Genomic DNA, 17,035 nt, shown 5'->3' with positions numbered 1-17,035 from the left:
ACACACACACACACACACACACACACACACACACACACACACACACACACACACACACACACACACACACACACACACACACACACACATGAAATGGACACACTCGCAGGAAATTCTTACCTCGGTGGACAAATTGTGACCACACATGCCACAAAAACACACACGTACACAAGCCATTACAAACCTGCCACAGTCACAGCTGCCAGTACACTGATGAAGGCCCACCTGTCGTGTTACCTTCACACACACACACACACACACACACACACACACACACACACACACACACACACACACACACACACACACACACACACACACACGCACGGACAGCCTGAGAGCTAGGTGGTCTCTGAGCATCACTCCAGTGTCCATATGCAAACCTCCCTGAACAATTAATGGGAAGATGTGTGCCCCTTGGCCTCATGGGTAATTTGTACAACTCAACTGGTTTAGCACAGCAGGCTGGTGTCGTTTTGGCGCCACATGTGTTGCCGTGCGGCGGACTCCACAACTAACAGCGAGAAAAAAAGTAAGAAATACGGGATTGTGGAGGTGAGGGATTAAAAAAAAAAAAAAAACGAAGCAAGACAGAATTAACTTCCTGCCAAAAAAACCAGAGCAGGGCGGATGTAAGGACGTAGCAGATGAAGATGGAGGCTCAGGGGCAAGGCCAGTTAGGCCACTAATGAGTGCTGCATCGGAGGCAGTTTGGTGAGGGTGGTGGTGTTGGCGGTGGCGGCGGCGCTCGGCCCATCTTTAACTAGACTGGTGTATTGATTAAACCCCGTCGCCAAGATCCTCACCTGCACCATGCCAACGCAGCCCAGAGGGTAACGTGGAAGATGTGTGTGTGTGCCGTAAGGAAGGGGGCTGCTAGATGAGGCGCCAGCTGCCGGGCGCCTCCACCCGCCCTCCTGCGAGTGCCAACCACCCCCTCCTCTGCAGCCCGTCTCTACACACACACACACAAACACACACACTACACACACTCCCCTCCGCTATCTATCATCTCAATATGGTGCGGGCAGCCAGTTTGTGTTGTGCTAATTTCCTCCAATAAATCAGTAATTATTGCTGTGCCGTCCCTGCTGTCCCCCCCCACTCCACCCCCACCCCACCCCTCTCCTGTTCTCCCGCCTTTTTCCTGCAGCTGTTTTTCCATTTGTCCAGAGAGCGAGTGTTCTCGGAGGAGCGCACGCGCTTCTACGGAGCCGAGATCGTCTCCGCTCTCGATTACCTGCATTCAGCCAAGATCGTGTACCGGGACCTGAAGGTAAACAGAACCGGGGACAGAAGGCAGGCTGGAGGGTGCACCAGCTTTTTTATTTTTATTTATTTATTTATTTTTTGCTTTTATTTATTTAGCCGTCCTGTCAGAGACAAGTCTCTGGAAAAATTGGTGTAATTAAAAAGTGGTGCAGGAAGGAGCTCAACCCGACACAGAGCTGTAAAGGATTGCGGGGGTGGGGGGGTGCTGATGCCACAGAGGCAGAAAGGTAGATGGCTCTGTCTGACTGCCTGCCTGGCAGCCTTGGCCTCAGCCCCGCAAACAGCAGCCAAGAAAACAGGAGAAAAAACAGACACACACAGTGAGCAAAACACTTCAACCATTAAAATTAAAAGGTTGAGTGGCTCCACAACATGCCTGAAGTTTATTTCCCTCGTTTGCTCAGAGTTGTGTGTCTGAGTGTGCGCACGAGCAAACATCTCCACACTAACCCGTCCACCTCTGCTGTCTGAGAGAAACCTTGGCTCCACCGTCCACAGAATGATTCTGATCAGTTCACAAAGCATTCGCTGAACGCGTCGTGATGATTCTCAGTCACTGAGTCACGTCTTTTGTCTTCCTTCCAGTTGGAAAACCTGATGCTGGATAAAGACGGACACATAAAGATCACTGACTTTGGACTCTGCAAAGAGGGCATCACTGACGCTGCTACTATGAAGACGTTCTGTGGGACACCAGAGTACCTCGCGCCTGAGGTGATGCTTTTTTTATTTCTAACAATAAAAACATCTTTGGCCTTTTCAAAGTTCTGTTATCTTTATGTATGTTTTACATCCCTTTTCTCTCTTTTATTTCCTTACTTTATTCAGTATTCCCCATCAAGAAATATRAAGTTATTAATCAGTTAATTGCTTTAATAGTGATCCCTTAAGTGTCCGGTGTGACCTCGACAAAACCCGATTCACTTTTCTAAAGCACGTTGTCGAGCGGATGAACGACCTAAATATCAGTTCCTGTTCTGTAAACTGAGCAGATTGACTGAGGTGTTGTACAACACAAAAGCATCTGTGGCAATCCGCGGGCGGTTTATCCATTAGGCAGTGTTTCCGCACCGCTCGGGGCCCCACCGGGACGGCCCCTGTAAACTGTGGGAAACGGTGACGCCCGCTGCACAGCGTCCTGCTAATCTAACAGCAGCCCTGGCTGATCAGTTTAACCACCGGGATTATAACTGATCTTTGATAAATGGCCGTAGGCTGGGTGCAAACACACGCCACACAAAGTCAGGACACATTAATCGGGGAACTAACTGTGCCTCTCGCAGACCCTCGTCACATTAGTGTGTTTTAATTAGGATGTTTGAATAGGGGGATTTATGCGTGCAAATTTTTATTTCCAGATTTCACAGGCAAGTAATTTCCATAATATCAGGGTGAAGAGTAAATATGCAGCTTATGAGTGTGAATGAGAGTGTTGGTTGAATTGGAAAAGGGCACGACACAGTGTTCACACTCACACACACACACACACACATTCCTGTAATCTTTATCTTTTTGCTGTCCAGTCGTCAGCGCTGCCTCACCAGGAGGCCAGCTGTAGGTGTTGGAGATGTGGATCAGGAGGAGAAAAGCAGAGTTTATATATAAATCCCACTCAAAAAAAAAAGTATGGAAGACAATTTGGCGCAACATTTTGTGCCTTTTTTTTTTTTTTAGTCTCTTCCTTTTTGCGTGCCAAAAGCTGATTGGAGACTTTTGGTTATTTTTCACAGGATGTGCGTCTGYATGCGTTTATTTGTGTGCGCTGTGTGTGTTATCGCTGCAGAAAGTGCGGGCTAAAGCGAGGCAGATGGCGGCAGATGGGCGAGGTTGGAGGAAGGTGCTCGGAAAAAGGGAAAAAAAAAAACCCTGGAAATCTACACCACCGCCACTCGCCCGCCCGCACGCACGCTCTGCTCGCCAGCGTGTAAAAATAACACAGTTTGCTCTGAGCCAAGTTACAGAGATGCAAAGTAGATGGGATTAAAAAAATGAAGAAAAAAAAGGGGGACGGGGGGCTAGAAGACAGAGGAAGATGAGAAAGGAGAGAAAATATTTCAGGGTTACAGGAGTGAAATTCAGATAGTTCCTGTGTTTGCCATCAGGAAAGAAGGTAGATGAGAAACGAGGAGAGAGCGCTCACACTCTGAAGCATCACAAGCAAAGTAAATCATATAAAGTGTTAAACTGAGGTGTTGTTTTCTTTTTTTTTCAAGGATGGTCATAAAAATAGTGTGAGATTATTGAACAATAAGCAAAAGGGGATGGAACAGGATCATAGAAAACACATGGGGAGTGTTTTCTCTGCTTTTTGTTCCATATTTTTCGTATTTGACACGTATCTTTGTGGCGAGCGAGTGTTAAAAGGGGGTGGATTTTGGTCCTTTTCCATTTATTTGTGTGTTTTTTATTTCATTTTGTGTGCTGTATACGCTGGGCATTGACCTTTTCACTGTAAATGTTTTACAAACATAGCAGCACAGTCAGCTGTTAGTGGAACATTTCAAAATGTTAGCAGATTGTCAGGATAAACCCGTTTCCAAATTATGACACCGTGGAGAAACGAGGTCTGTGTCTGACATCAGCAATATGGGATTGTATGGCCACAGTATATGAGGTGTGTGTGTGTGTGTGTGTGTGTGATTGTGTTTCCTGCTGGCTAGCTGGGCTGGTACAGCCACAGGCGATGTGTGCTTGTCCCATCCCACGTCGTCCTGCCCCGGCTGCCAAAGCCCCGTGTAGCTAGCTGCCACATGGCTGCCCAAACCGGGACCAGGACRGGTCAAGACCCATCTTCATCGCTGCTGCTTTCAATCTCCTTCCCCACTCCTCTCCTGCCGGTGATCTAAATTGTCTCTTGCTCTGTCTCGTCCTATTTATTCGTCAGCACGTTTTTAAAATTTTTTGTTAAATTCTACACACAAACGGAGCACACAGGCACACTCCGGTGCCTCCATGCCTCCATGCCTTGAGGCTGTGGGGCAGCATTCTGGCTCTGTGTGGATTAATCTGCTCCCTGCCTGCAACCGAGCTGCCACCACCTTCTTTGGTCTTGGGTCAAACAAAAACACACACCCTCCTGTAAACACACACACACACACACACATCACATGTGCCACAAATCAAAATGCTCCACTGTTGTGAATAAGAACTCGAGTTTGCCCTTGTTTTTGAGCGTGTNTCCAGTGCACTCACATCAGAATAACTTATAGATTTGTTGTTAGAATAATCGATTAATCGAAAAAAAATCGTTAGATTAATCGATTAGAAAATAATAGTTTGGTACAGCACTAAAACGTACCAGAACACGCAAAACATTTATGGGTGGACTGTGGGGGCTATTTGGCTTTTGGATTTGCTCACACATGAAATTACAGTTGGAACATTGTGTCAATTATAAATAAAAACAGAATAGAGTGGTTTATAAATCTCATAAATTCGTATTTTATTCACGTGTCCAAATTCAGAGGCTGCGTCCTTTGTCCTTTGTCCCGCAATGCATCTCGACATAGTGTGGGCTGAGAAGGATCCACTGGACACGTCCCTCAAATCGGGGGAAATAGAGGTCGCATTTGTGGGAGGAGCCTTCAAATCTGGACAGCCTTCAGCACATTTCTGTGACATAATCGAACTTCAAAGGATGCAGCCGCTGAATTTGGACACAGCCAATAACATAAAGACAAAATAAAAATAAAAAAACAGAACCATTCACATTTTTACTCCCACTTAAGGACAAGTTAAAGTTATTGATTATTCACGAACACGAATGGAGGAAACCTGCAGAAAGCCCACGTGTGCACAGGAAAACATGCAAACTCCACCCATAAAAGCCCCATTGTGCAAATTTTCTATTTACATAATGTTGCAWTTTTTTTAGGCTTTAGAATGGTATTTTTTAAAATAACTGCTGTGTTTTATGTTTCGACGTTGGCACTGAAATATCAACAAACCAACACGTTATTTTCTATCAGATGTTTAGATGGCAGAATGAATCAGCATGTTTTTCTGTGTTTACACTTCCTGCAGACAATGAGCGACTTCGACTACCTGAAGCTGCTGGGAAAGGGAACATTTGGTAAAGTGATTCTCGTTCGGGAAAAAGCCAGCGGGAAATATTACGCCATGAAAATCCTCAAGAAAGAAGTCATCATCGCCAAGGTTTGTCTGTCGTGGAGCGTGCAGCTACGGCAGAAAAAAAATGTTTCTCTTTTAAAACATTTTCAGGTTTGAGTGAAGTTTTGTTTGGGTCCAAGTTTCTTATTCATTTTTGCAGCTGCTCTTAATTTGATCAAAATCAAAGGTTTTTTTTTGGTTTTTTTCCAGGATGAAGTGGCTCACACACTCACAGAGAGCAGAGTGCTGAAAAACACCAGACATCCTTTTCTCACTGTAAGTACCTCATACACACAAATACAACTGGTTCGTACATACATGTGAAATACTCTGTATCACACAGGTTCTACGTATGTACCCGTTACCTGCTTTTTAGTCTATCACACTCTCTTTTATCACACACACACACACACACACACACACACACACACACACACACACACACACACCCATCTGAACAGATTTATTTGTATAATTTTCTTTTTTTTTTGCTCACCAATCAAAAACCTGCCCAAAATTTCACAAACTGCACTCAGTGTGTGCACTGAAACAACACCAAACACCTCCTAGTTTGCCTCACTCTCAAAACTTTGTGAGTTCGATGAGGACGGATAAATATTCCATCTGCCGTGTGCGAGTGTGTGCGTCTGACAGTCTCCCAGCAGTCTAAGCCAGTGTTATCCCTGCAGCCGTACCAGTCAGTAGTATATCTGGAGCTGGCGGCACGCTCCATTCCCTCAGCTCTTCCCTGCAGCTGCCAACTGGGTGRCCAGCTTAATTCTCACACAAACATATTCACACATAAAATTGCACTTTTAACTTCCCTGTTTGCTCGCGTTCGCGTCGAACTCGCACGAACCGATGAAGCCTGCATCATTAGCCAGATTAGTGTCAAGTCTGTGAGCTCGTTCGGGTAATGATCAGCTTGTTGTGGCACTGAGCTGCTGGAGAAACTTGCAGACAGATTTTGGGTGCTTTCTATTTCTTTTTTGTAACTTTTTAATTTCACTGAATGAAATATATTTATCTGAAAATGATACTGGAACTGGAGAGGAACTTGCAAATAGACTAATAAGTATTTCTGATCAGTTTAATTCTCATTTAGAGCAATAAGAGCTTAAAGATTTCCCTTTAAGTAGCAGGATAACAGGTTAAATAATGTCTTAAAGGCACCAGATTTCACCCATAATATTGAATGTTTGCATGTTTCCCTGTAAGACATGAAAAAACCCCAAGTTTTTAAATGTTTAAAGGTTTCTTAAATAAATACAATCCACATATATATTAGAGAATGAAAGATTAAAGCATCATTTTGGTTTTGTGGCTTTAGATTCTAGGACAGCGGAAGGTTAAATAAGAAAAAACCTTAAGAATTATAAACACTTAAAAGAAAATACTATATAATAAGGTAATACTTCCATAAAATGCCTCTCTATCGTATATTATAATAAAATAGGAACCTGTTTAGCATGTTTTAACAATTTTGATATTTATCGCTTTTAAAAAAGCCTAATCATTATTGACCTTTGTGTGAACTGAAGCTCTAAAGAGGTTCTGTGKTAAGATTATGAACAGYTAATATCTTACCTGTGGTAGAGAGCGCTTTGATGAACCTCAGCTAGTAATTCTGGTTGAACTGATGAGCTAACAGTTAGCCTGAACAGAGCCAAGACCAAAATGGATCACAAAATAGTTTGTCTCAAAACTCTCCCTTGTGTTTTATTAACTCGCTGCTGCCAGTTTCACATCACGGTGTTATTTAGGTGGAAATGTTGTGGTTTTCCTGTTGGAGGTGTCCCAGTTTGTCTTGGATGTGCTAAAAGCTAGGTTTTGCTGCTGCATAAGTTTTTATTGAAATAACCATGTCGTATAAAACAGATAAACTTATAAAACTAACTACGACAATAATCGTTCATAACCTTTTCGCAGAACTCCATTTAAAAATATGCGAACAATCCCTTTTCCACTAAAATGAGTTGAAAATCTGAGCATGTGTATTTATTTATTTTATTTTATTAATTTAATAGTTTTTTTTTTCATTTCAGTTAAAAACAAAACTAATATTAATACAACAAAAAACACAAATCTCATAAAATGAAAGGACACATACACACATACATGTACATACATAATAATTTCACTCCACCAAACAAACTTATGGAATCAGCAAGCATCGCTGGCCAAGTTATTCCACAATCTTATTCCTTGAACTGAGGKACATCTTTCCTTCAAATTTGTTTGAATTTTAGGTTTTACAAACACTTCAAATCCTTTCAGATTATAACAACTTTCTCTCTTCTGCATGCGTTGAAGTTTTTCTGTTTGTTTGTTTTGTTTTGCAAACACAAAAACTCCTGCAGTGTGTTKAAACGAGTGTCTGTCCGGTCCGGTCTCAGCTGTATTTATGCATCGATGACACCTGTTCTTTCTGCGTACCGCTCACGACTGGCAGGAATTCAGCGCTCGGTATATATTGTTGAATCTCATCCTATTAGGACATACATTGTGTAATTGTCTCAGGTAATTGAGGTTTGTCGTGTTCTAAACGGGTTTTTTCTTTTTTTTCCTGAGAATGTTTGTGACTGGCCCATTTAACGAGTGAGATGTTATTATTATTGGCGTGATTTACAGCATATGTTGCTCTGGCTGCTCTCCAGCTCTGTCTGTCAGTCACACACACACACACACACACACACACACACACACACACACACACACACACACACACACACAGGCAACACAAACTCACATTACAAACACGTAGACTCGTCATGTTAATAAGCTTATTATGGTAATGAGGGAGTCAACAACACCTGAACTACATCTCTTCGTCAGTTTACCTGTCTTTTTCTTCCTCCTCTTCCTCTTTTCTCCAGCTAACGGGCACCGGTGAGGATCAAAGAGGAACAGAAACTTAAGGGAGATATGATGGAGGATGGCGTGGGGAGTGCACAGAGAGCAGGCAGGAACAAGATAAAGGAAAACTGTCCAGATACAAGACTTTGATATAGTGATATAGACTGGACTTACCTTTCCTTGACACACACACACACACACATACACACACACACACACACACGATTCAGTACCTGCGCTGCCCAGCTTGGAGGTTGGCCTGGCCCTGACTCAGGTTGCGAGCCGTTCCTGCCTTTTCCATCCAGGAATATTCTTGTCTGTCCCTGCCAGGAGGAGATGAGTGTGCCAGGGAGAACTGGCAGCATCCATGGGGGGGCATCTGGTGGGCTGCGCCAGCACACGACTCCCTTACTGTATCACAAACCCTGCAGGAGCCCAAGACTTGCCATAATATTTACCTCTGTGCGCTATTTACACTTCACTATTGTTAGTTTAGCAGTTTTCTTTCTCAGAAATGGCCGCCTTTTTACCGAGTACTCCAAGTAATTACTGTCCAGTGAAATAAATGCATGTTTAAGTCATCTGGTAAAARTAAATAATAAGAAACTGGATGATTTTTTTGTCCCTCAGGTCCTGGAGGACAACGATTACGGCCGGGCGGTGGACTGGTGGGGTTTGGGCGTTGTGACGTATGAGATGATGTGCGGCCGCCTGCCGTTCTACAACCAGGACCACGAGAAGCTGTTTGAGCTCATCCTCATGGAGGACATCAAGTTCCCGCGCACTCTGTCAGCCGACGCCAAGTCGCTGCTGTCCGGCCTGCTCATCAAAGACCCCAACAAAAGGTCGAGCACRTTTAAAAAAATAACACCCAATCTACCTTCCAGCATCTCATTGCCTTTCATTCCTTTTTTTACGTTGCCTTGATGAAGGGCAGGTCCCTAAAACAGGAGACTTTCAGTGAATTTGTTTTCTGTCGAAGCTGCTGGTGAATTCACACGTTCCCTGATCTCAGTTTCGTTTTACGTGTCGCCCTTCATCTCTCCACTSATCTAGGCTTGGGGGAGGACCAGACGACGCTAAAGAGATAATGAGACACAGTTTCTTCTCCGGCATCGACTGGCAGGATGTTTACGATAAAAAGGTACGTCATGGTGAAACTGTAGGTTTTTTTTGTTTGTTTGTTTTCATCAGGAGCTGCGTCTTTCACTTTGAAGCATAATAGGATGGAGAAAACAACTCATCTACATAAGTTTTTTTTTAAATTTCCTGTGGTAAAATTTGCACCAAAGTAGCATTTTTGTGTCGTAATTATGCATTGACTCGTCTTCATCCAGAAGGTGTCGTGYGACGCTTATAGAGACACGAATCAGAGCAGGTCGGCAGCTGTGTTGAACACAGGGTGTCGTATCCTAAGAATCTGTCATTCTGTGTGTGTGTTTGTTCACATCACACCATCGAGTGAGAGTCGTGTCCTGTGTGGCAACGCCTACAGCATTTTACATAGGTGCTGAGCTTCTTTGTTAAGCTTTCCTCTGCTCTTTTCCTTTCCTTCCACAAAGCATTGCATTATTATTCATTATCTAAACGGCTTCGACAGCTGGTTAGTTTGTAAGAAAACATCTGGAGTYGAGGATAATGAAGCCGCAAGCCTTGTTGTTTGTTCTCTGTGACTTTAATACAGTAAACTTGAATAACTTTGGGTCTGTCCCCCCGTCTTTGCCTCAGCTCGTCCCTCCCTTCAAGCCTCAGGTCACATCGGAGACGGACACCAGGTACTTTGACGAGGAGTTCACAGCTCAGACCATCACCATCACTCCACCAGAGAAATGTGAGTCCCTTTTTTCTCACAACTGCATAAATAATTTCACAAATTAAATCTCCAATTCAAACGTTCTCAGTAAGAATAGGTCAATTAAAGGGGGCGTATTATTCAAAATCCACATTTTTAGTTGTTAAATACATTTTTTTGTGTACTTGAAGTCTGTAGGAGTGCAGAAAATGTTAATTTAGTCTCTCCAGGTGCTGCGTAGGCAGAACGGACATGTTGACATCTTRATTAATTATTAAGTAAAATGTTTCTGCGCCCCTATATAGTTGTAAACCCCTCTATCAAACCAGAATGGACCACTCTGGAAGCTGAGGGGGTGGAGTGTGAAGCACCTCGTTTGGATTTAAAGAGACAGCCTCAAAATAAGTTGATCTGAGACACACCTCAGAAAAGAGGGGCTTGTGGAGTTACAATAAGGAGGAAATCAGACCAAAGCATTGCAGTTCCTCTTTATATAGACCCCAACTGAAGGATTTAATTTGATTTAATTTCTTTCAAGAGACTGATGAAAGTTTGATGGAGACACTTTATTTGTTTCTTTGTGAATTAGAAAGAATTACACGAGGCAAAAAAACAAACACTTAAAGTGTGTCTTTATTAGTCCTCCGGCCACAAGCAGGTCTTCGCAGACTTTAGAGATRAAGCTACAGCTTTCAAAGTGTTCAGCACTGAATTATGCATGAGAGAAAGTGAGGTGTTTGTTGGTGCTTAGGTGAAGTTCCTTTTGTTTTGTAGGTCACACATCAGTTTGCAGGAGACTGGCACATCAGATGCACGTCTGTTAATTGAACCGTGTTCGTTTAGTTTCAGCAGCTCAGGAACAAGAACAGAATATTTATTGTTTGACGCGAGCAGATTTAGGTTGCATCTTCTTACTGACAGGAAACATGTAGGTTTGTGTCACTTTGAATCGTTGTTCTTCACAGTTGATGAGGACGGGATGGACTGTCTGGACAACGAGAGACGACCGCACTTCCCGCAGTTCTCCTACTCCGCCAGCGGTCGAGAATGAACTGTCCACCGCGGGGACGCCGTCGCAGCTGGTCTCTGAGGTCATCAGCGTGGGACACGATGACCCACAGCTTTGGACTGACTCAGAGTGACCCAAACTTGAAGGCTTTTGCCCTTCTCCTCCACCTCTTCTCTTTTCACCTCTCCACTCCACTCCGCTTATTTATTTATTTCGTTGTTTTTTTTATTATTATTTTGTTATTTTTTTTGTGAATCCCTTCAGAGACTAAAACCTTTAGGCAAAAATTTCTGTCTAATTCTGCTCTGCAGCCCCGGGCGCTTCAAACTGTGATACGATCAGCTGCTGTTTAATGACCCTTTAACAGGACGAGGTTCACCAGCGGCCTGCTGTGCTTTGACGTGCGTTGAYCCCGTCAAACTAAACAGAACCGACRTGTTTGAAGACATTTAGATGTTAGCCGGTCCGTTTATTTACATGTAGGTGTTTTTATAGTTTCTTATCCGTATGATGAAGACGCCGCATTTTAAGTCGTTCCAACCCAAACTGCCATTGCAGGTTGTATCTCAGGCTTTTTGCAAACACAGACTCAGAGAGACATTTCGCGTCTGGCTTTCAGAGCATCGGTTTCTGCGATTCTGGGATCGATTTAAGCAGCTGTCATCGGCGAGCCAGAATCCTACGCTCCTCCTCGTCATCACGCAGGATTTGACTCAGGTGTTGCTCAGTCCAAGTTGTTGTTGCTGCTATTCCAACCACCACAACTACTACAGGTATGACTCYTCTTACTACTGCTCTTCTACTGCTACGACTAAAATCCGGTGCTACACTTCGAAACAAATGCTGTGGATCGTCACAGAAGCGCCAGCCAAACACCAACCATCTGTATTACCATCTATGCTACTGAACAGCTGCTAACTTCCTGTACAGCTCTTATTTACGTGTCGACTCTGACGTTTAGAGTAAAAAAATATAATAATGTATCGTGTGTGTTTGTGTGTGAAAGGTCGAATCAAGGGTTTGTGTTCGACGACGCGCCTCAAAGCACAGCAGCTCAGACTGATGACGCTCCTGAAGGAATGAGCTTTATTCCATTACCCACAATGCACGAGGCATCGATGATTTGTCTTATCACAAAGGTAAAAATCAGAAAAAAAGGAAGGAAAAAAAACGCCTGGTTGGAATGTTCCCTTCAAGTTTTTCCCCTTCTCTTTTTTTTTTTGTTGTTGTTGTTTTTACATATTTAAAATTTCTTCTGTCCCGAAATTGGGAGAAAMAAAAGAAAAAGTGAAACGGTACTTTGTTTAAACGACAAAAAGCTTTACTGTGACGTGTTGTTGGGACCTCTCTGAGTCCGAGCAGGAAAAAAACAAAACGAAACTGCAGCAGAAAGGGATTCAACTGTGAGTTGAAAGAGCAGAATATCAGGGAGGGAAGAGGAGAGAGCAGGAGAAAATCTCATAGAAAGAGGCAATATTAAATATTTATAATGTGATAATTTATATGTAGTAACTGATCTGTTTTCTGCAAGTTTCTTAAGAAAGATAAAAAAAAGAAAAACAATCTATGAGGAGGTGATAGTTATGGATTTACAAGAATCACAGCTATGGCTATAAAATATGTTTATTTATTGCTCTACACCATGGTTTTATATTTAACCTTTTCTATTGTTATTACATTATTTAAGAAAAAAGTATATTGTTATTTCTTAGCATTAGGGGGAGAAAAAAAAACACCTCGAGAAACAAAAATGGCTGAAGAATGTAGGAGGGAAAGCAGATAGCCTTCCTGCTCCATTGTTTTATTTTATGTTTTTTGTGTTGTTTTGTGACCAAAATGTGACAGCCGGGAGTGGAGGGGAACACGTTAAAGACGAGTATAAAGCATCCCGCGGGCTTGTGTTCGTGAGGGATGGAGAAGAGTTCAGAGGAAAAAGGCAAAGTGGAAAGTTGAGCAGAGAGGAAGTGAGTGAAGCACAAAAAGTCGGAGTATAAAGACCTGGTTAGACTTGACAAGACGTAAGACTTCGGATCTCGCTGATGTGGTTTTGAGACGGTCTTTTTTCAGACGGTTCATACGTTAAGAGAAACTGCAGGTGAGACGTGTGTTTTTATTTACAGTTGGAGAAATGACGACGTGAGTTCTCCGTGTTGACGTTCCCTCTGACGGTTCAGAAGTCACGGATGGAGACGCTCCTGACGCGCTGAGAACATTAATCGGTGCTGTATTAAAAGAGACGTGGAAAAAAAAAACAGCTGCTCTGACGTGTGGCTGTCACTCAAACAGAAGGACTCTTGCCCCTTATCATATTGCAGAGATCAAAATATGGTGAAGTGCATCTTTTTAAGATTTAGTTTTAAAATAATCCAACTCATAGTTGTAACCGAGCTGCTACTTTAGCCAATCTCTGTGCCGATAAAGTTTGTGTTTATTTCCACCTCGAGGAGCACGCAAGGCTAAGAAAAAAACACACGGAAATTTAAAATTTGGTGTTTTGATTTAAGAAACCTGCAGATGGGTGGTCCCTGAAGGTGTCAGTCAGCGCTACGCCGGCCCACCTCTTCAGAAGTCGACAGTTACGCCTCTGTTACTACCTCGCTTCGAGGAACAGAGCTGCTGCAGAGGAGAGGTGTTTCAGGCCCCCACCCTGCCTCTGTGTGTCTTCTGAATGCGCAGAGGTGGKGGGTGGGGGGGCAATCTCTGGAAGTGCGTAGAGAGACCTCCATAGACAGACAAAGTGGGAACGTGTCGGACAGCCGCCTGTGTCTCCACGCTGTCTCCTTCCACAAGTTCTGCTGTCTGTACAGTTCAGCTGGAACYGTTGTAAAGATGGCTGTATTTTCTAACAGCCTTGGCAAGCTGCTYCTCAGCAGAGCAGAAATAAAGATAAGTCACTAAAATAAGTCACTAGTTCTGACGGGGGAGGGCTCTGCGCGAGGAGGACAATAAGCTATTTTTGTCACCCAACCATGTCAGCGAGACACGTCTTACATTTCATGAACTACAAACCAGGTTTAGGAGAGAGGATTCAGAGCCAAACTGTAAGTGTGTTGAAGAAAGGAGGTGGAGGAGTCATGGGTCGGCTCGGTTCAATGGGTTTTTTTTTTTTTTATGAACGGGGATGTTTCATCTTTACCGCGTGTCGTCATTTCTCCGGTCTAAACTTTGTGTTTGCAGTTGTTTCTTTTGTCTTCCAGTCAGACCAAGAAATATGTGTTTAAAAAAAATCCCCTCAATTTCTCTGTCTTCAGATGCCGGGTAAGCCTTATGTGGTTTAACTCAGAATCAGTCAAACACATTTACATCGAACAACCACCACACACAAGATAAAACCTTAAAAAAGTCAAATCTCTACTGCATCTAAAAAGAAATTGTTTTCTGTGTGGAAAAGGCCACTTTCTGTCAGACAGATAAAGCAGAGCACCGGGGGATGTGTTCTTATTAGGTACAGAAACTTGTACACCCGTTTATTTATTTGAATGTTTTTACTTTCATCATTGACGAGTAACTTGAATTTATTTTCTGTTTWATTTATTTGTCGTGTTTCTTTGTTGTTTTAGCAGTACAAGGGCGTAGATGTGTCAACTTGTTCCAAACATTCTTCGCATTAGTGATACCTTTTAACCCTTACCTGTTTTTTCTGCTGCTCTCAAGTCCACACGCTTTCCTGTTGCACTACCATTAAACCGCATATAGCTAGCAACGGCGCTTTATGGCAGAAAATTAAATTAAAAAGGAAAAAAAAAAAGGGATGGCGCTTGCCTGCATGCTGTAGTYCTCCTCGGCCCGCACCACCAGGCCCGAGTCAAAGTGGCACTCAGAACTCTGATGAAGAATACTTCTCTGTGATCGAACGAGTCTRTCTGGCTCCGCTGAGGCAGCCGAGGGGAGAAAAAAAAAGTTCAAAACGAGGCCAAATCCCACCCAGCTGGCACCCCTGACAGGCTCAAGAAAGCGCTCCCAAGTATTTGGAAGGATTTCAGCTTTGATTTGACCCAGGTCTGCGGGCGGCTGAGGAGTTCTAGCTGTATGTGCACGAGGAACGCCAAAAACCATTAGAAACCAGAGCTCATAAAATACCGCTTTGTAGCTTTGAACACAGCACTTTCACACATCCATCACTTTTGATATGATTCAGAGGAATCCAATTCAGCCCTGCCTTTAAGCGAGATTTTTAGCTTTTTTTATGTTTTTAAAGAAAATGACGATTTTTAACTAACGAATCCCCTCCACATAGCTTTGATGCTGCTCTGATGTGTAGATTTGACGAGACGTGGACCGGGTGTCCTCATGTGCGAGTCAGAGCTGTCTACTGTGAAACGGGGAGAAGGTTTGTGAACTAAAACGATACTGTAACTGATCAATCATTGCACTAATCTCCTCTGGATTAAAAAAGAAGATGTTTTCCCTCCTGTGAGCCTCCAGCTCTTGTTCAGTTTTAGGTTATAGGCTGATTCTGGGTCGGGAAGGTTTAAAAAAGGAATGATACATTTTCTGTGGGAGTTTTTTTTTTATCTTCTTCTCTTCGGTTCAGCAACAGTGATTTACTGTCAGTGGTCTCAGTTGTTTGTAAACTGGATGCAGAAAGTCAAGTTTCTGTTTTCCTCGTCGTACCGGACCGTGTGTGGCGCTGCGCCGACACCGTTCGCTCTCTGAGCTGTTTGAACTCTACGTCCACAACAGACCCGAGTCCAGCTGTGTTTCTGTCAAGACACTGTCGGCTGCTCGGCGTTGAGCTCGTTCACGAACCGGTGACATCAGTCAGAAACCAGAAACCGCTCCGCTGCTGCCATTAAAAAAAAACACACACACACAAATTAAACAAAGGTTTCTGGTCAACGTCAGCAGAGCCCCTCCCCCCACCCCCACCCTCTACAGTACTACTCTTCATCTTGATTATTCCAGTAACAAACAAGCATGAAATGCATTTATTTATCAACCCAAAACAGCGAACATGTATAAATATTTCAACGCTCCATTTTACTGTAGCTTTACAGTAGTGAGGGACACCTCTGGACAGATTCCAGCTGTTTCCAGAGGTTCCTCTGAAGCGCTGCAGCTCTGCTCTCCGATGTCGTCAGCAGACGAGAGACGATGTTGACGCGGAGACGGCGTTTAGGAAACCCAACAGATCCAAACAGATCCACAGAAATGCAGATCAAACGGCCTTTTTTTCTGTCCTTCATGCTGTCAGGATGCAGTGCTGCTGGCCTGTGAGGCCGCGAGGATGTGAAAATAACAGATTACCATCAACATGGAGCTGTTTTTTTACACTGTACATCCTTAGTATTTTTACACATAAAATGTATAAGATAAGGATGCACATAATTTTCCGTCTAACGGACAGCTTCAATAAAGCACTCTGTCAATCTGCTGYGTGTCGACTCTTCTGTTCACTGTTTGGAAAAAGTAAGTTTTAAAGTGCCTGTGACATGCCTATCCTTCAAATACAAAAAGTCAAAGAAAGCATCTTTGTACTTCATAAAATTGGCATTAGTACAGATTATTTTATCCATTTTGTCACATAACCRGCCTATTTTCTTTTAAATTTGGCTCAGCAAAAGTGAAACAGGAAGTGACATCAAAGGGGAACTCATTAACAAAATAAACTCGCTGGTGTCTGTTTATTAAAACAAAAATTATTTGAACTTTAACTTTTCTTCATCTCTCTTTGATAGTGACTAAAAATAATCTAAAGAAACATCAGATTCTTCTCTACAGTCCGCGCAGTTAGCTTTTGCAACAATGCTCTGTTTACAAGCTGATATTCCCCTTTGACATCACTTCCTGTTTCTTCACCTGCAAATACCTCAACAACCGTTCATCTCAGTGATGTGAAATTTGTTTTGCAACATGTAATCTTTCCAAAAATGCATTCATGTTTATTACAAAAATTTAATGTCACAGGCACTTTAAGGTGAACTGGTCTTTAAAGAGTAACTTACCCCAAAATTAACTTTTTTTAGCTGATAAACTGTCTAGAATGTGTCTAAAAT

At 43.0% G+C, this 17,035-nt stretch overlaps 1 protein-coding gene across 1 annotated transcript in view; it reads left to right on the top strand.

Annotated features, from left to right (window-relative positions):
- The window catches only part of akt3a (v-akt murine thymoma viral oncogene homolog 3a), a gene marked incomplete at its 5' end in the record, with an annotated part of 68,738 nt that extends 52,326 nt beyond the window's left edge, over positions 1 to 16,412 (top strand). Inside the window, 6 exon segments of the mRNA XM_014032288.1 lie at positions 1,154 to 1,276; positions 1,858 to 1,986; positions 8,869 to 9,083; positions 9,295 to 9,382; positions 9,967 to 10,069; positions 10,996 to 16,412. Coding sequence (XP_013887742.1) covers positions 1,154 to 1,276; positions 1,858 to 1,986; positions 8,869 to 9,083; positions 9,295 to 9,382; positions 9,967 to 10,069; positions 10,996 to 11,081 — 744 coding nt within the window.
- Between the last annotated feature and the right edge of the window lie 623 nt (positions 16,413 to 17,035).

The sequence above is a fragment of the Austrofundulus limnaeus genome, unplaced genomic scaffold, assembly GCF_001266775.1.
Source record: "Austrofundulus limnaeus strain Quisiro unplaced genomic scaffold, Austrofundulus_limnaeus-1.0 Scaffold0, whole genome shotgun sequence".
In the NCBI taxonomy this organism is placed as follows: domain Eukaryota; kingdom Metazoa; phylum Chordata; class Actinopteri; order Cyprinodontiformes; family Rivulidae; genus Austrofundulus; species Austrofundulus limnaeus.
Note: the sequence above shows the minus strand (reverse complement) of the source record. Positions and strands in the feature narration are given on the sequence as shown.